The 21,066-nt window shown below is 42.0% G+C and overlaps 1 protein-coding gene across 1 annotated transcript in view; it reads left to right on the forward strand.

Annotated features, from left to right (window-relative positions):
- The window catches only part of RAD18 (RAD18 E3 ubiquitin protein ligase), a 394,915-nt gene that overhangs the window by 137,028 nt on the left and 236,821 nt on the right, over positions 1-21,066 (forward strand). The window contains 1 exon segment of the mRNA XM_075320765.1: positions 9,826-10,010. Coding sequence (XP_075176880.1) covers positions 9,826-10,010 — 185 coding nt within the window.

Consider the following 21,066-nt stretch of genomic DNA (forward strand, 5'->3'; position numbering starts at 1 on the left):
CGGAGACTGCCGGCTGTCATCTACACTGGCGGGCTGGCAGGCTCCTTGCTTTGTGATCACCAGTCTAAGATTATAGCCCTTACTTTTTCCTGCTCGTGTCAGCGGGAAATTACATTTCATCCATCATCCTGTGCAAACACAAGTTGCATGCCAGGTGCCAGCCTGTGGAGAGGCTGACGGCAGACACATGGCAGCACGGTTTATCACCTCCAAGGCCGGGACTGCACACAGGCTCTAGTTTTCAGCCACTTTCTAGTCCTTTGTCTTCTCCATTTTTTCTGCTTTCACTTTCCAAGCAGGGAAACCCTCCTTTTCGCCAAATATAAAAATGTATGCACGACTCATTGTATTTATATTGTACGTGGCTTTTCAGTTTGTGGCCACTATGGGAAACATGACTTATTTTATTATTTTGCAGCTTTCTGTGTCCGGACCACCCCTTACATGTCCTCGGTGTGACCTGCTCTTGGGAGACTTTTTTCGAGTCTGGAACCAGAAGGTCACAATCCCTTATTATACACAGGTCTGCAGTTTTTGTTTGAGAGAATCTACTTTCTTTTGGTTTTGTAGGGGTTAAAGGGAACCAGTCACCACTTTTTTGGCCTATAAGATGCGGCCACCACCACCGGGCTCCTATATACAGCATTCTAACATCCTGTATATAAGAGCCCAGGCTGCTGTGAGAACATATGTCGTGGGCGGGGAGGACGCCGCCGCTGCGCTCGCTAACGCTCGGGTCCGGCGCTGCTGCGGCTGCTCGGTGGCTCGAGCGGTGGGCCGGATCCGGGGACTCGAGCGGCGCTCCTCGCCCGTGAGTGAAAAGGGTGGTTGGTTTTGGGTAATTTAGTCCGTGACGCCACCCACGGGTTGTGGTGAAGATGGGCACCACCGCTGCTGGTGACGGGGATCCCGAGAGCGATGGTAGGGAGCAGCTGGGATGTTGTTTTTCCCCCTCCGTGGGTAGGGGTTGGTGGTCCTGGGGCCCGGTGGTGTGACGGGGAGGCAGGGTTGGTAAGGTGCAGGGTTGCAGGGACAGCGCGGCACGGTGCCGGATGGCACAGGTGTACTCACTCAGCAAGAGATGCACAAAGTCCTCGGTAAACCAAACGGCTGGATGGACAGGTCTCTCCCCGGACAGGTGATGGCGGCTGTCTTTCCCTGCACCTTTGTGTACTGTTTGACTACGATGGGTCCCCATCGGTAGTCCGCTCCCCGGTGTATGGATGCCGGCGGAGCCCTTTTGCCCGCAGGCGCTGGCCCTTGGGTCTCTAGCCTTAGGCGGTAGCTGTATACCCTCACGGTGCGGACGGTTGCCTTCTAACGGGTCTTTGGTTGTTAGGAAACCCCTGGGGTTCCTGTCACACTCGGATTTGACTGTTGACGGCGGCTCCAAGCCTGGCGGGGTCCGATGACCCTGCCTGTGTGTGCTGGCTTCACTTCAGTCCTCGGTCGGTATTGGCGGGCCACCGCCCGACCCCGGTCCTACGGTTCCGCGTTGATTCACCATTCCTGCAGACGGCCACCACCGTCTGCCAACCTTGTTGTCAGTGCCTGGGCCACAAACCCAGACACTCTCCACTTTACTCCTCTCACTTCAACCTCCTCGACTACACTCTCAACTCTGACTGACTGCTTTTCCCGCCTCCAGGCCTGTGAACTCCTCGATGGGTGGGGCCAACCACTTGGCTCCGCCCTACCTGGTGTGGACATCAGACCCTGGAGGGAGGCAACAAGGATTTTATGTTTGGCTAATGTTGCTGTCTAGTGGGGGTGGGGGGTTTGTGTGTTACCTGTGACGACCTGGCTAGTTCAGGGCGCCACACATAAAAAACACTTTATAATACTTACCTAACGGTTGTGCGATTGGCCTTTTGGGCGTCTCCGTTCTACGGTGCCGGTGCCTCCTCTTTCGGCCATCTTCGTCCTCTTTCTGAAGCCTGTGTGCATGACGCGGCTACGTCATACACACTCACCGGTCCTGCTCAGGCGCACTACAATACTGTGATCTGCCCTGCTCAGGACCTGAATGCCGGCGAGTGTGGATGACATCGGACGCGTCATGCACCGTAGCTAGAGAAGGAGGACGAAGATGGCTGAAAGAGGCGACTGCGGCACCGGACAACGGAGACGCCCATAAGGCCCACCACGCGACCGTTAGGTAAGTATTATAAAGTGTTTTTTATGTTATAACCCCGGCCTGGGCTCTTATATACAGGATGTTAGAATGCTGTATATAAGAGCCCGGTGGTGGTGGGCGCAGCTTATAGGCCGAAAAAGTGGTGACAGGTTCCCTTGAAGGACTCTTTGCTATCTTGTTATCCTTTGTAGCCATAATCTCAGGTGCAGGTCTTTGTGACACTCCCTTTCACTATAAAAAGTCACGTATCTTTTGCCATCTCATGCTGGTTATAGAGTCTCATTATTATGCTGGCCACTTTGGAAGGTGCCTGTCTATGGAAGAAGTTAAGAAGTTATGACAATTGCAGCTGTGGTGATTAGCTGTATTGGAGGAGCTTGGAGTGTTTTCCTTTTTGTGTTTATGTTCCCTTTGGGTGTGTGCGCACGCTACATCTTTGTAGTGACCACAAAGATGCACATTTTTGGCTCAGAAAACCGCACCCGTGGCAAAAACTTATCCAAAAAAATACAGGCGTTTTTGTCCACTGCGTTTTTTTAAGTGAAATCCATTACCTGGAGGGCTCAAAAATGTAGAAGAATTGTGGTCACCACAAATCTGCAGCCAAAAGAAGCTGCACTGTGTGAACAGAAAAACTGAACTCTCACTTTGCTAAGGAAGGAAATACATGCGGTTTTGGTAAGAAAACTGCACCCAAAAATGTGGCAAAAAACCGCTGTGTGCGCATGAGGCCTTTGTCAGTCTCTCTTTTCTTGTGTTGTAATATTGCAACGGTGAGACTAGTGGTCTCGTCGGCCTTATCACTAGCCAGGGTGAGTTCAAGGCAAGGGCGGGCACGTCACGGCGATGTTGGGGAAGGACCCGTATAGGGACGTTAGGGATCGTAGGGGACAGACTCGTGAGTGGCAGGAGGTGGTCCGTCTCCTCTCTCCCTATCCTTCTATACCACCCTAATTGTGCCGCATGCGTGCGTTTCCAGGAGAGTTTGGTGTATGTCACTAACCTCATCCCGGCCGCACATTCTCCCCTGTGTTATTATCTGTAAATATAAAGCATCCCACTCTCCGCATCCAGCATGTTCCCTGCATTATAAAGCTATTTCTGGGGAATCGGCGGCTCGGGGCAGCGGATGTCGCCTTTATTTTTCTGCACCATTAATCTTTGAATGATTCCTCAGTCGAATCACTTTGTGGCTGGTGAATGTATTTTGAGGAAAATGTATTTGTGTTCCAGAATCGCTGCTCTCACTTTCTCCAAATATTAAGCGCCGCTGCCAAGTAAATATTCCTTTCCTCCTTCCCAGCCAACTCTCCTGCTTGTTTTTGGAAAAGTTTTAATTCTTTAATCAATTAAATCTCTTTAACTGTTAAAATACAATAAGTCATCTTGTTACATAAAACCTAATATTTGGCCTGCAGTGTAAAGAATGGAGGTTTTTTGGTCGTTTTTTTTTTTTTATTATTATTATATTTGCCATGGTGAAATCATCTAAAACTCATAAATGTAAAATAAAATATGTTATATGTACAGACGGATTTCTAATATGGGGCATAGTCGTCCAAACCTGAAGGAAACCTCCTTACTTTACACTGCTGGCTGCATCTAAAATATTAGAAAAATATGTAAAGCTATAAAAGCAACAGAAACCCAAAAAACGACTAGCACCAATAGGTAGCTATCGGGTAAGGCTGCTTTCACACTACGTTTATTTAACATGCGTCCTGAACGTTTTTTTGCTGCAAAAGCGGATCCTGCTTTTACAGCAAAAAACGCATGTAAACGCATGTCTTACTTTGCAGGATCCTGTCACTGGATGTTTAGGGGCGGGCATTGGAGTCATGTGTTCGGGAGTGAGGGGAACTAAACGTGCCAGACTGGGAGCCGGCTTCTGACAGCTGCAGACGCTCGTAACCAAGGTAAACATCGGGCTTGGATACCCGATATTTATCTTGGTTACGAGTGTCTGCAGCTGCCAGGAGCCGGGCTCCCTGCACACGTTACCAACGTAAACATCGGGTAACTAAGAGAAGTGGTTACCCGATATTTACCTTGGTTACGAGTGTCCGCAGCTCTCAGGTGGGAGAGAGAGGGAGGAAAGGAAGGGGGAAAGACAGAGATAGAGAGGGTGAGGGAGGGAGGAGGAGAGAGAGACAGATCACGCGAGACTGGTTCTGAGCATGCTCAGTACTTTCTGGGCATGCTCAGTACAAAAGCAGGATCCTGTTACAACGCAACTCAACGCATCTTGCTAGGCAGGATCCAGCGCTCATTGAAATGTATTGCAGCTCGCGGCGCAATGTGAAGGATCCTGTGAGATGCGTTATTTTGACAAAGGTAAAAAACGCTGCAAGTAGCGTTTTTGAAACATGTTAAAATAACGCAAAAGTACGGATCCTGTGTCTAACGCACGCAAACGCATGCGAACGCAGGTGGACGCGAGTCCATTGCAAATGCATTGAAGTGAAAACGCATTTGCACTGGATCCGTTTTTCCGCTAAAAAAACGTTATGGACGGATGTTAAATAAACGTAGTGTGAAACCAGCCTAAGTAAACGTTCAATCCTTAAAAGAGGTGCAAACCGTGACTACAGGGCTGGACGTTCACTTACAGGGATATTTCCCATAGGTGGCACTAGCGAGTCATTGTGTCACGCTAGGTGTGGGGAGAGACACCCAGCAAGTGGACTCCTGGGAATAAGGGAGGCTGCAATACAAAGAGGGGGGGGAACCAGGGGTTCTTGCGTTGACCTTGACACTGGGGGGGGGGCCCTGCGCTTGCCCTCAGACTATAGGTACCTCTAATGGTTAGGAGGTGTGGTCTACCAACGTGCCCCTGTCTCCTAGCCAGACCCTAGGACTAAATCCCTCCACCCACCAAACCACGGAGGGAAAAACCAAACATAAAAATAAACAGCAAAAGGGGAAAAAGGAAAAACAACAACTTATCTTGAGAGGGAATCTTCAGAATATGTGTGACGCCCCAGGGGTGATGCCACAGGTCTTGTTCGATTTGGCAACAGGTAATGTTAGTTTTTATTTAATATATCGTGACGCCACTCACGGCTTGCGGTCAGGGATGTAGATGACCGCCGCTGCAGGTTTTAGGAGCGTCTGGGGCTGATGGGGTCTGCAGCCAGAGGGTGTAGCCTCCCGTGAGTGAGGCAGGCCCCAGGGGCTCGGGTGAGCAGGGTAGCGGGTCACGGAATATTTCAGTCTCAGTCCAGAAAGTCTTTCAACTGGTTTTTACTCACTTTGGTGTTGTTGTGAGCTGACCCGGGCGATGCTGTGATTAACCAGGTAAGAACCAGGGCTCCTTCGGGCCAGTCTGAGGGTAACCTGTTGGCTCGCCTTCCTAGCACTTCTGTTTTCGGATAACCCCTGACTTGAAGTACCATGGGGTCTATCCAGGGAGTCGCAACTGCCTTTTCTCCCCTGTGTTTGGCCCGTTTGCCGGCAGCGTAGACCAAAAGAGATGGCTTCTGGCACTATCCCCTTATGGGTCCCCGCTTTGCTGCTGAGGCTCAGACTCTGTGTGGTTGGTGAGGTACTTGTAGTTCCCTTCATCGGCAGGTTTAGCAGGTCGTTAAAATGGGGTCTGCTCTAGGGACCTGTTCCCCGTACGTGCCTAGTCACCCCGGACACTTCTCTCTGACTGACCAGGTGACCGTTCTCCCCCGCCAACGGTTACTACCCTCGTGCAGGGTCTGACTAGTGGCTGCGCGCGTATCCCCTTGCAACCGCCACACACCACTACCAGACTGGCTCGCTCCACTCCTTTCCTGACAACCTCTGTACTTTAGCTCCCAGCCCCTCCACTACACCTCTTGAAAAGATTTGAAAGCTAGCCCTCTCTGGAGATTACCCAAGGGTCCCCTCTAAAGGTGTGGGAGACCTGGTTGCTATGTGTCTGTGCGTACACACCTCGTTCTGGCCCTTAGGGTTACCTGGAAGTACTGTCCTCCTAGCATGGGTGCAGACCGGGTCAGGGGCGCCACATATACAGCGACAGTAGTCTGAAGCCACATGCACTCCTAAGCAAGCAACTTCTCCAAGTGAAGAGTATAACCTGCACTGGAGGAGCGAGAGGCCCAAACGTATAAAGGCCCTTAATTACCAACTGGAGGAAAGGCTCCTCCAACCTGTCAAGGAAACAGAAAAAAAACCCTAAATCAAGCCTTTAAAGGGAAAGCGTCCATTAACGTCTGGACGATCGCCGGGCCCTTCTGCACCTGGTCCCAGCAGCAGCACCTGAAGGTCCAGACACATCCGTGACACATTGCCTGTCTCCCCGCACCAGTGGCAAAGAGAACCAATGCATTCCCAAAATTTATTGGGTTTGAGACATGATTTCTATTACAAAGGGACTTAAGGCTGCCTTACACCAGACAATCTATCGTGCGATAGATCGTCGGGGTCACGGATTTTGTGACGCACATCTGGCATCGCTGGCGATGCCGGCCTGTGTGACACCTCCTAGAGACGCAGTATCGCTCACAAATCGTGAGTCGGTTACTGCCCGCTAGGTTCCATAATATCGTTTAATTTAGTTGACCATCGTTTCCGTGGTAGCACACGCCGCTCCGTGTGACACCACGGGAACGATGAACAGCAGCTCACCTGCCTCCCGCGGCCGCCGCCGGCTCTATGTGGAAGGCAGGAGGTGGGCGGGATGTTTACGTCCCGCTCATCTCCGCCCCTCCGCTTCTATTGGCCGGCGGCCGTGTGACGTCGCTGTGACGCCGAACGTCCCTCCCACTCCAGGAAGTGGACGTTCGCCGCCCACAGCGAGGTCGCACGAGAGGTAAGTATGTGTGACGGGGGTTACTAACTTTGTGCAACACGGGCAGCGATTTGCCCGTGACGCAAAAAGGACGGGGGCGGGTACGATCGATTGTGAAATCGCACAATCGGTCGTACCGTGTAAAGCAGGCTTTACACTTTTTATTTTATGCCTAATTCTCTTTCTTTGGAAACCAATTGATATTTAGAAACCCCCAAATGTCACGTATCCAGCATTTCCTGACTCTTAGGGGTACTTTGCACACTACGACATCGCAAGCCGATGCTTGCGATGTCGAGCGCGATAGGCTTCGCCCCCGTCGCAGCAGCGATATCTTGTGATCGCTGCTGTAGCGAACATTATTGCTACGGCAGCTTCACATGCACTCACCTGCTCTGCGACGTCGCTCTGGCCGGCAACCTGCCTCCTTTCTAAGGGGGCGGGTCGTGCGGCGTCACTGTGACGTCACACGGCAGGCGGCCAATAAAAGTGGAGGGGTGGAGATGAGCGGGACGTAAACATCCCACCCACCTCCTTCCTTCCGCATAGCCGGCGTGAGCCGCGGTGACGCAGTTAGATGTTCCTCGCTCCTGCGGCTTCTCACACAGCGATGTGTGCTGTTGCAGGAACGAGGAACAACATCGTACCGTCGCTGCAGCTACATTATAGAAATGTGGGACCCTACACCGATGATACGATTACGACGCTTTTGCGCTCGTTAACCGTATCATAAAAGATTTACAAACTATTATATCGACAGCGACCCCGAATGTGCGTCACTTTCGATTTGACCCCACCGACCTCACACCTGCGATATCATAGTGTGCAAAGTACCCCTTTGAATAGTTCGTAGTAGCTACTAGAAATTGAATTAAAGGGATTATTTCATTAAAGTTAGCAATTTTTTATTTCACTTGTCCATCGCAGCAGCGGTTATTAATTAGGACACTTGCCAGGTTTTCTGAAATGTTCGGGAGGCTTCTGGAAAAAGGGTAGACCGGCTCCTCATGTGCCGGCCGACACTACCTGGAATTTATCAGAGGAGGCATGGAGAAGGTTCAGAACGGGTGAGGATGAGGCGTTAATGACGGGGTGACTTGTGCTTGGCTTAAGTGTTGATTTATTCCCATATTCTTCCTTGTACATCTCCGTTTCCAATAAGACAGGCAAAACTAGTACAGCTCTTTTCAACATAAACCTTATGGGCACGGTAATGGCTTCTGGAACTTTTTCCTCTGTAGGGAGCATGAGGAGGGCTCCAGTCCTTTCCGTTTAATTTCAATTTCTGCAGCCGGTCGATCTCAACTTATAAAGAGAACAGACAGACTGGAAAATGATGTCTGACTGGCAGCGAAATAGCACAACACCGCATGCACCATATGAAATGTGTCGTCTCCTGGAACGTGTACTTTCTGCCGGCGTTCACTCCCTTATTACTGAGAAATATGAAGAGTGAGTTTTATTTCACTTCTGCACGTTTTTTCTTGGTAACCAAACTCAGAGTGAATGATGTTAAGGTTGGATTGTGGCTGCAAATTAAGCTGACGTATGTGGAATTAGAGCAGAGCGTTTCCTTACCTCTAACTATCCTAAAATAATGAGATATGCCGTGTAAAACCGGTAAACCATACATTCAGGACATTGTCGTAATGTAGTCAGATGCTGGAAGTCGGTAACTTAGGGTCGGATGGTGTAAGTAGGTAACGTAAGGTCAGACAGTGAGAGTTGGTAACGTAGGGTCAGACAGCGCAAGTCGGGTCGGACCAAGCAATTCATTATCGTTGAGTCGGAGGGTGGAAGATGGTAATGTAGGGTCGGAGTGAGCAAATCATTATCGTAGGGTCAGACGGTGGAAGATGGTAACGTAGGGTCGGACTGAGAAAGTCTGTATTGTAGGGTCGGACGGTGGAAGATGGTAACGTATGGTCGGACTGAGCAAATCGGTATCGTAGGGTTGGATGGTGGAAGATGGTAATATAGGGTTGGACTGAGCAAGTCAGTATTGTTGAGTCGGACAGTGTAAAATGGAAACGTAGGGTTGAAGCGAGCACGTCGGTATCGGGAGGTTGGACGGCAGAAGATGGTAAAGTAGGGTTGGACTGAGCAAGTCGGTAATGTAGGGTCGGACTGAACCAGTCGGTATTGTTGAGTCGGACGGTGGAAGATGACAATGTAGGGTAGGACTGAGCAAGTTGGTATCATAGGGTCGGTCGGTGGAAGATAGTAATGTAGGGTCGGACTGAGCAAGTCAGTATTGTAGAGTCGGACAGTATAAGATGGAAATGTAGGGTCGGACGGTGGAAGATGGTAATGTAGGGTCGGACTGAGCAAGTCGGTATCTTAGGGTCAGATGGTGGAAGATGGTAAGGTTGGGTCGGAGTGAGCAAGTTGGTATCGTAGGGTCGGACGGTGGAAGATTGTAATGTAGGGTTGGACTGAGCAAGTCGGTATTGTTGAGTCGGACTGTGTAAGATGGAAACGTAGGGTTGGAGTGAGCAAGTTAGTATTGTGAGGTTGGACGGTGGAAGATGGTAATGTAGGGTTGGACAGTGCAAGTCAGTAACGTGGAGTCCAACGGTGCAAGTCAGTAACATACAGTTGGAAGGAGCAAGTGAGTAACATAGGGCCGGCTGCTGGAAGATGGTAATGACGGGTCAGACGGCAGAAGTTGGTAACGTGAGTTCGGGCGGTGGAAGTCATTCTGTCTATGGAACTACACAGGACAATTTATTAGACCAGACAGTTGCAATATGAAAATAATTGAAACCCCATGAAATTGTATCAATTATAGTCTAGAAGCCTTGTTCATGGCTGTAAAGCAATGTCTTTACACTATGGGATGTCACTGATGATGTGACATTTCGGTTCTTTTCTCATATTTAATCTACTTTTTCCTATTTTATTTCAGTTCTGTTCAGAAGCGGAAGCCAATGGCCAAAGTGGTGTACAATCTCCTGTCAGATCGGGACCTAAGGAAAAGACTGAAGGACATCGGACTGTCCACGCAGGGGACCAAGCAGCAGATGATCCGGCGGCACCAGGAGTTCCTGCACATGTACAACGCTCAGTGCGACTCATTGCATCCCAAATCAGGTGACGGCTTTACTAATGTGAATTACTTGTTACATTGCATGCTATTTATTAGATTAATGAACGCAACCATGTCCTTTATAAATCTCTGTACACCGGTACCTGGCCTTGCACAAGATAGCTGTTGGGCTTTCCTTCTCAGCTGCCCTTACATAGTTCAGGCAGAGAGAAGAAAGCGTCTTCCATACTCCTCTGTCAGCGTCTTATCTCAATATATCAAAGTAAAGGGAAGGTTTTGAAAAACAAATAGTATATTAACCTTAAAAATCATCAATTTTATTAGAATCTCTTAAAACTTCAAAAAGACACACAATAACTAACCTAATGTGTACAGGGGGAGAAGGGAGGAGGGTTAGAGATAAAGCCCTAAAAATAGACCTCCCTCCTGTCCTCTACCTCACGCGGGGGTTGGCACCCTAAGAAAAATGATATAGCTCCTCCACTCCTCGACGGCTATCCTTAGCCTGCCCTAGAATACCCTAACTGCAGGTATGAAAGGTGCTCAAATCTAATGATAATAAATTAGAATGGCCAAGTCACAGTCCAGACCTGAATCCAATCGAGAATCTGTGGAGAGAGCTGAAAACTGCTGTTCACAAACGCCTCTATCCAACCTCACTCAGCTCCAGCTGTTTACAAAGGAAGAATGGGCGAGAATTTCAGTCTCTCCATGTGCAAAACTGATAGACACATACCCCAAGCGACTGCAGCTGTAATCGCAGCAAAAGGTGGCGCTACAAAGTATTAACTTAAAGGGGCAGAATAATATTGCACGCTCCAATATTCAGTACTTTATTATTTTTAAAAAAGTTTAAAATAAGCAATAAATTTCATTTAACTTCACAATTTCGTCCCACTTGTTGTTGATTCTTCACCAGAACGTTAAAATTTTTATCTTTATGTTTGAAGCCTGAAATGTGGGAAAAGGTTGAAAAATTCAAGGGGGCTGAATACTTTCGCAAGGCACTGTATGTCAGCATAGCTGCTGCATGCACAAAACAGTAGGAGACTTTCGATGAAGACAATGTTATATAATTTTATGCTTCAGAGGTTGGAAACAAAGATTAAAAATGTATACATACCCTTCAAGATCGCTTTTGCATTTCTTTTCATCCCTGGATCACTATACATTTCATCAATAACAGTAAATAACGATTCTCACATATAGTAAAGATGTTTTTTATTTTTCGGGGGGTTGACACATCTCCGATCCCAGGAGATCGTGCGCAGTCCCATGTCCTGGACTAACAACAGCTCCCGTCAGTGACGGGTGACTCATTTGGTGGTCCGGAGCCCCCATTGCTCCTCACCCCTCCTCCATCACTTCCCAACTTCTCGTTAGCGATCCCTGAGCTCATTTGTTAGCGACATAGGTCATTCACTAATAAAGAGAGACGTTTTTTTCTCTTTCCCATGTGAAAGTTTTCTTTTCGGATGCACATTTTTTTTCAGGGTTTGGTCTCAAAGACAATGAAATAACAATAATAATAATAAGACCATTTCAGTGAATATTAATATTCCTCGTTATTTCATTTTCTTGCTATTTTGGTTATGTTGTGCGCGTTCTGCTGGTGACAGCCTAAACGAGAAAAAACCGCAGACGTCACGCTGCAGCTCGAGCGCTTCGTTATTGCTCATCCGAATGCTCACCCGCCACTTCTATCTCAGCTTGTCTTTTTCGCGGCGTCTAAAATAGATACAGGTATTAGAGATTATGTGGAGGCGAGAGATCATTTAGGTGTGTGGGTATGCCAGGCACGGAGCGGAGATGTATGTAAATCGCACTGCATCCAGCTGTGTTTCCTTTTCTCGCAATGTTCTCATGGACCAGACTAGGGGGCGACCTGCAGTAACCTGGGAACAGAACTGGAAATGCAAAAATAAAAAAGGTAAACTTTTTTTAGTTGTTTATATAACAAAAAACAACTCCTCCGCCCCCCTGACATTGAGTGCTGCTGCTCCGCTTATTTGTAATGAGAATACCCAAGTCCTTCTCCTGTTCTGTAGTCCCGAGTTTACTTCCATTTAATGTATACGCAGCTATAGGATTACTCCGTCCTAGGTGCATTACTTTACATTTATCAACATTAAATCTCATTTGTCAAGTATCTGCCCATTCTGACATCTTAACCAGATCTTTTTGTAATATTGTACTATCAAATTTTTAATATCCTACATAGTTTGGTGTCATCAACAAAGACTGACACTTTACTATCAATCCCAATCACGAGGTCGTTAATAAAGAGATTCAAAAGAATCGGTCCTAGCACAGATCCCTGCGGCCCCCACTGCTGACTATAGCCCATTTAGAGAATGTACCATTTATGACTACTTTTTGTTTCCTATCTTTTAGCCACTTCCTTACCCAGTTGCATATAGTTTCCCCTAATCCTTGCTTCTGGAGCTTCAGTATAAGGCTATTATGTGGTACAGTATCAAATGCCTTTGCAAAGTCCAAATAAATCCCATCAGCTGCATTACCAATATCCAGGTTTGCACTTACCCCCTCATAGAACCCCAACAGGTTTCTTTAGACACGACTTATCTTTCATGAATCCATGCTGGTTATCAATTATATTATTTTCTACAATATATTTTTGCATGTCATCCCTTAAAATGCCCTTAAAAACTTTGCACACTACTGATGTCAGGCTTAAGGGTGCTTTACACGCTGCAACATCGCTAGCAATCTCATTAGGGATGTAACACGCCAGATCGCACATGCGATTTGCCGAGATCGCACATATGACCAGCGCCACAAAAATGACCTATGTGAGATCTCAGCAAATCTTATCTGCGATCTGGCGTGTCACATCGCTAACGAGATCGCTAGTGATGTCGCAGTGTATAAAGCACCCTTTACTGGACGATAGTTGCCTGGATCTACCCTCTTACCTTTCTTAAATATCGGAACCACATCAGCAATCCTCCAATCCTGAGGCAACAACCCTGTTACAAGCGAATCTAAGAAGATGAGATACAGCGGTCTGTCAATTACTGAGCTCAATTCCCTCAGTATCCATGGATGAATGCCATCTGGCCCGGGGGATTGTGAGCTCTTGGTCAAGGACTGATGTGAACGGACCTTGTTTTGTAAGATTCTCTCTTGTTTTTATTTTTCTTGGGTGGAATAAATAACGTTTTGTATATTTCCCTACAAAATGATTCAGCCCAGCTCATTGCCAGTAAAAGCAACCAGAGGTCATTAATAATGTGCTGCAAATGTAGAAATAATCCCCGAGCTCGGCCGTTCATCTCTGGGGGTTTTTGCTGGGTGGTTTCACCTCCACGACTATCGGCGTTTGTTCAGAACTCTTTTAATTCCTCACATGGATCTTTTGTAGGAGTATTTGTAAGATGATTTTATGTAGATGCGCTCCTGCCGGAAGCCAGCGGCAGCATATTACTTATATTATTGTGTTACCGCGTAGAAAAAGCATTTTATTATGCAAGAACAGTAGTAATGTATTTAAGCTGGAAGAAAACAAAGCATTTGGCCGCATGTTTAGCTTAATCTCTTTAGTCACATCCAATAAAATTGCAATCGCTCCGCTAACAAAGATCAGCACAAGTGGATTAGAGGAGTTTGTCAGACTTTCTAATAGATGGCCAGAACAGTATAAAGAGCCCCCGCTGTGCGCAGAACTGCACAAATGTACAGCATGGGTGACTCGTAACCAGCAGAAGGATCTACGGCCTGATTAGTCTGGTGTCACACATCCATGAAACATGGATTGTTCTATTGGAAAAGCCGGTCCAACTGAAGGGTCTACCTGACCAGAGAGAACTGGTGTTTCACGGATGTTTAAATTACTGCCCCCTATGTACAAGAATATAACTACTATAATACTGCCCCTATATACAAGAATATAGCTACGATAATACTGCTCCAATATACAAGAATATAACTACTATAATACTGCCCCTATGTAGAAGAATATAACTACTATAATACTGCCCCTATGTACAAGAATATAACTACTATAATACTGCCCCCTATATACAAGAATATAACTACTATAATACTGACCCCTATATACAAGAATATAGCTACGATAATACTGCTCCAATATACAACAATATAACTACTATAATACTGCTCCTATGTACAAGAATATAACTACTATAATACTGCCCCCTATATACAAGAATATAGCTACTATAATACTGCTACTATGTACAAGAATATAATTACTATAATACTGCCCCTATGTACAAGAATATAACTACTATAATACTTCTATGTACAGGAATATAGCTACTAGAATACTGCCCCTATGTACAAGAATATAACTACTATAATACTGCCTCAATGTACAAGAATATAACTACTATAATACTGCCCTTATGTACAAGAATAAAATTACTATAATACCGCCCCTATGTATAAGAATATAACTGCTATAATTCTGCCCCCTATGTAGAAGAATATAACTACTATAATACTGCCCCTATGTAGAAGAATATAACTACTATAATACTGCCCCTATTTACAAGAATATAACTACTATAATACTGCCCCCTATGTACAGGAATATAACTACTATAATACTGCCCCTATGTACAAGACTAAGTACTATAATACTGCCCCCTATTTACAAGAATATAACTATTACAATACTGCCCCCTATGTACAAGAATATAACTACTATAATACTGCCCCTATGTACAAGAATATAACTACTATAATACTGCTCCTATGTACAAGAATATAACTACTATAATACTGCCCCTATGTACAAGAATATAACTACTATAATACTGCCTCAATGTACAAGAATATAACTACTATAATACTGCCCTTATGTACAAGAATATAACAACTATAATATTGCTCCTACGTACAAGAATATAATTACTATAATACCACCCCTATGTATAAGAATATAACTGCTATAATTCTGCCCCCTATGTACATACAAGAATATAACTACTATAATACTGCCCCTATTTACAAGAATATAACTACTATAATACTGCCCCTATATACAAGAAATAACTACTATAATACTGCCCCCTATGTACAAGAATATAACTGCTATAATACTGCCTCTATTTACAAGAATAGAACTACTATAATACTGCCCCTATTTACAAGAATATAACTACTATAATACTGCCCCAAATACAAGAATATAACTACTATAATACTGCCCCAAATACAAGAATATAACTACGATAATACTGTCCCCTATGTACAAGAATATAACTACTATAATACTGCCCCTATTTACAAGAATATAACTACTATAATACTGCCCCTATATACAAGAATATAACTACTATAATACTGTCCCCTATGTACAAGAATATAACTGCTATAATACTGCCCCTATATACAAGAATATAACTACTATAATACTGTCCCCTATGTACAAGAATATAACTGCTATAATACTGTCCCCTATTTACAAGAATATAACTACTATAATACTGCCCCTATTTATAAGAATATAACTACTATAATACTGTCCCCTATGTACAAGAATATAACTTCTATAATATTGCTCCTATGTACAAGAATATACCTACTATAATACTGCCCCTATTTGCAAACTACTATAATACTGCCCCTATTTACAAGAATATAACTACTATAATACTGCCCCAAATACAAGAATATAACTACTATAATACTGTCCCCTATGTACAAGAATATAACTACTATAATACTGCCCCTATTTACAAGAATATAACTACTATAATACTGTCCCCTATGTACAAGAATATACCTACTATAATACTGCTCCTATGTGCAAGAATATAACTACTATAATATTGCTCCTATGTGCAAGAATATAACTACTATAATACTGCCCCTATTTACAAGAATATAACTACTATAATACTGCCCCAAATACAAGAATATAACTACTATAATACTGTCCCCTATGTACAAGAATATAACTACTATAATATTGCTCCTATGTACAAGAATATAACTACTATAATACTGCTCCTATTTACAAACTACTATAATACTGCCCCAAATACAAGAATATAACTACTATAATACTGTCCCCTATGTACAAGAATATAACTACTATAATACTGCCCCTATATACAAGAAATAACTACTATAATACTGCCCCCTATGTACAAGAATATAACTGCTATAATACTGCCTCTATTTACAAGAATAGAACTACTATAATACTGCCCCTATTTACAAGAATATAACTACTATAATACTGCCCCAAATACAAGAATATAACTACTATAATACTGCCCCAAATACAAGAATATAACTACGATAATACTGTCCCCTATGTACAAGAATATAACTACTATAATACTGCCCCTATTTACAAGAATATAACTACTATAATACTGCCCCTATATACAAGAATATAACTACTATAATACTGTCCCCTGTGTACAAGAATATAACTGCTATAATACTGCCCCCTATATACAAGAATATAGCTACTATAATACTGCTACTATGTACAAGAATATAATTACTATAATACTGCCCCTATGTACAAGAATATAACTACTATAATACTTCTATGTACAGGAATATAGCTACTAGAATACTGCCCCTATGTACAAGAATATAACTACTATAATACTGCCTCAATGTACAAGAATATAACTACTATAATACTGCCCTTATGTACAAGAATAAAATTACTATAATACCGCCCCTATGTATAAGAATATAACTGCTATAATTCTGCCCCCTATGTAGAAGAATATAACTACTATAATACTGCCCCTATGTAGAAGAATATAACTACTATAATACTGCCCCTATTTACAAGAATATAACTACTATAATACTGCCCCCTATGTACAGGAATATAACTACTATAATACTGCCCCTATGTACAAGACTAAGTACTATAATACTGCCCCCTATTTACAAGAATATAACTACTATAATACTGCTCCTATGTACAAGAATATAACTACTATAATACTGCCCCTATGTACAAGAATATAACTACTATAATAGTGCCTCAATGTACAAGAATATAACTACTATAATACTGCCCTTATGTACAAGAATATAACAACTATAATATTGCTCCTACGTACAAGAATATAATTACTATAATACCACCCCTATGTATAAGAATATAACTGCTATAATTCTGCCCCCTATGTACATACAAGAATATAACTACTATAATACTGCCCCTATTTACAAGAATATAACTACTATAATACTGCCCCTATATACAAGAAATAACTACTATAATACTGCCCCCTATGTACAAGAATATAACTGCTATAATACTGCCTCTATTTACAAGAATAGAACTACTATAATACTGCCCCTATTTACAAGAATATAACTACTATAATACTGCCCCAAATACAAGAATATAACTACTATAATACTGCCCCAAATACAAGAATATAACTACGATAATACTGTCCCCTATGTACAAGAATATAACTACTATAATACTGGCCCTATTTACAAGAATATAACTACTATAATACTGCCCCTATATACAAGAATATAACTACTATAATACTGTCCCCTATGTACAAGAATATAACTGCTATAATACTGCCCCTATATACAAGAATATAACTACTATAATACTGTCCCCTATGTACAAGAATATAACTGCTATAATACTGTCCCCTATTTACAAGAATATAACTACTATAATACTGCCCCTATTTATAAGAATATAACTACTATAATACTGTCCCCTATGTACAAGAATATAACTACTATAATATTGCTCCTATGTACAAGAATATACCTACTATAATACTGCCCCTATTTACAAACTACTATAATACTGCCCCTATTTACAAGAATATAACTACTATAATACTGCCCCAAATACAAGAATATAACTACTATAATACTGTCCCCTATGTACAAGAATATACCTACTATAATACTGCTCCTATGTGCAAGAATATAACTACTATAATATTGCTCCTATGTGCAAGAATATAACTACTATAATACTGCCCCTATTTACAAGAATATAACTACTATAATACTGCCCCCTATGTACAAGAATATAACTACTATAATACTGCCCCAAATGCAAGAATATAACTACTATAGTACTGCCCCAAATGCAAGAATATAACTACTATAATACTGCCCCAAATACAAGAATATAACTACTATAATACTGTCCCCTATGTACAAGAATATAACTACTATAATATTGCTCCTATGTGCAAGAATATAACTACTATAATACTGTCCCCTATGTACAAGAATATAACTACTATAATATTGCTCCTATGTGCAAGAATATAACTACTATAATACTGCCCCAAATACAAGAATATAACTACTATAATACTGTCCCCTATGTACAAGAATATACCTACTATAATACTGCTCCTATGTGCAAGAATATAACTACTATAATATTGCTCCTATGTGCAAGAATATAACTACTATAATACTGCCCCTATTTACAAGAATATAACTACTATAATACTGCCCCAAATACAAGAATATAACTACTATAATACTGTCCCCTATGTACAAGAATATAACTACTATAATACTGCCCCTTTGTACAAGAATATAACTACTATAATACTGCCCCTATGTACAAGAATATAACTACTATAATACTGCCCCTATGTACAAGAATATAACTACTATAATACTGCCCCTATGTACAAGAATATAACTACTATAATACTGCCCCTATTTATAAGAATATAACTACTATAATACTGTCCCCTATGTACAAGAATATAACTACTATAATATTGCTCCTATGTACAAGAATATACCTACTATAATACTGCCCCTATTTACAAACTACTATAATACTGCCCCTATTTACAAGAATATAACTACTATAATACTGCCCCAAATACAAGAATATAACTACTATAATACTGTCCCCTATGTACAAGAATATAACTACTATAATACTGCCCCTATTTACAAGAATATAACTACTATAATACTGTCCCTTATGTACAAGAATATACCTACTATAATACTGCTCCTATGTGCAAGAATATAACTACTATAATATTGCTCCTATGTGCAAGAATATAACTACTATAATACTGCCCCTATTTACAAGAATATAACTACTATAATACTGCCCCAAATACAAGAATATAACTACTATAATACTGTCCCCTATGTACAAGAATATAACTACTATAATATTTCTCCTATGTGCAAGAATATAACTACTATAATACTGTCCCCTATGTACAAGAATATAACTACTATAATATTGCTCCTATGTGCAAGAATATAACTACTATAATACTGCCCCAAATACAAGAATATAACTACTATAATACTGTCCCCTATGTACAAGAATATACCTACTATAATACTGCTCCTATGTGCAAGAATATAACTACTATAATATTGCTCCTATGTGCAAGAATATAACTACTATAATACTGCCCCTATTTACAAGAATATAACTACTATAATACTGCCCCAAATACAAGAATATAACTACTATAATACTGTCCCCTATGTACAAGAATATAACTACTATAATACTGCCCCTTTGTACAAGAATATAACTACTATAATACTGCCCCTATGTACAAGAATATAACTACTATAATACTGCCCCCTATGTACAAGAATATAACTACTATAATACTGCCCCTATTTACAAGAATATAACTACTATAATACTGCCCCTATTTACAAGAATATAACTACTATAATACTGCCCCCTATGTACAAGAATATAACTACTATAATACTGCCCCAAATGCAAGAATATAACTACTATAGTACTGCCCCAAATGCAAGAATATAACTACCATAATACTGCCCCTATGTACAAGAATATAACTACTATAGTACTGCCCCAAATGCAAGAATATAACTACTATAATACTGCCCCTATGTACAAGAATATAACTACTATAATACTGCCCCTATGTACAAGAATATAACTACTATAATACTGCCCCTATGTACAAGAATATAACTACTATAATACTGCCCCCTATGTACAAGAATATAACTACTATAATACTGCCCCTATTTACAAGAATATAACTACTATAATACTGCCCCTATGTACAAGAATATAACTACTATAATACTGCCCCTATGTACAAGAATATAACTACTCTAATATTGATCCTATGTACACGAAAATAACTATTATATACTTCTATGTACAAGATTATTCTTATATACATTAAACACAAATATTTTAATCTTTTCATCGATCTTTTAAAGGAACAGATTAGGATATGGTTTTTTTCGTTTTTGTTGTTATTTTTTTCTTTCACTACCATATTTATTTATGGGTTGTTTCTGGTTCTGCAGCTCATTCTTGGTGACTGACACATCCGACTATCAGGAGCATTTCTCCTTACTCATATTTATGTTGTACATCTTGATTTTTTCCGATACACTTCAGTCTTGGGTTAATATACTTTTTGATAATTATAGCTTTGTCGGAAACATGTATTTTTACTTTAACCCCTCAATCCCTTAGTTGATGACCCGTATTCTTCCTCTCTTGATGTGAGGCAGATGTTATAGTGCAGATATTATTAGTCACATCTTAAAATCAAGGAGGCTAATTAAGGCAAGCTCTAATATGGGCAGTGCGCCTGACAGCGGAAACGAGACCCCTGATACTGTCAGAGGCGGTTTAGATGCAAGAAATAAGAAATTACTATGCTGGGAAGCGCCGCACGTATGAGACGGCGAGATCCGCAGCATCGCACCCAATTAATTATTGCGAAGTGTTAAGTAGAAAATATTTATGTTACACAGAGATGTTATTAAGGTTTTCTGGACCTGCAAAATAGTAACATCGAAGGTGATGAAGCGAAGATTTCTTAAAGGGAAACGCCACTTTACATCAGTACAGGATAAGTAATGGAATGTACGGTGCTGGCCAAAAGTATTGGCACCCCTGCAATTCTGTCAGAGAATACTCAGTTTCTTCCTGAAAATGATTGCAATCACTAATTCTTTGGTATTATTATCTTCATTTAATTTGTCTTCAATGAAAAAAAAATAAAATAAAATTGTCATAAAGTCAAATTGGATATAATTCCACACCAAACATAAAGAAGGGGGTGGACAAAAGTATTGGCACTGTTTGAA

Source organism: Anomaloglossus baeobatrachus, chromosome 8 (assembly GCF_048569485.1).
Source record: "Anomaloglossus baeobatrachus isolate aAnoBae1 chromosome 8, aAnoBae1.hap1, whole genome shotgun sequence".
Taxonomy (NCBI): domain Eukaryota; kingdom Metazoa; phylum Chordata; class Amphibia; order Anura; family Aromobatidae; genus Anomaloglossus; species Anomaloglossus baeobatrachus.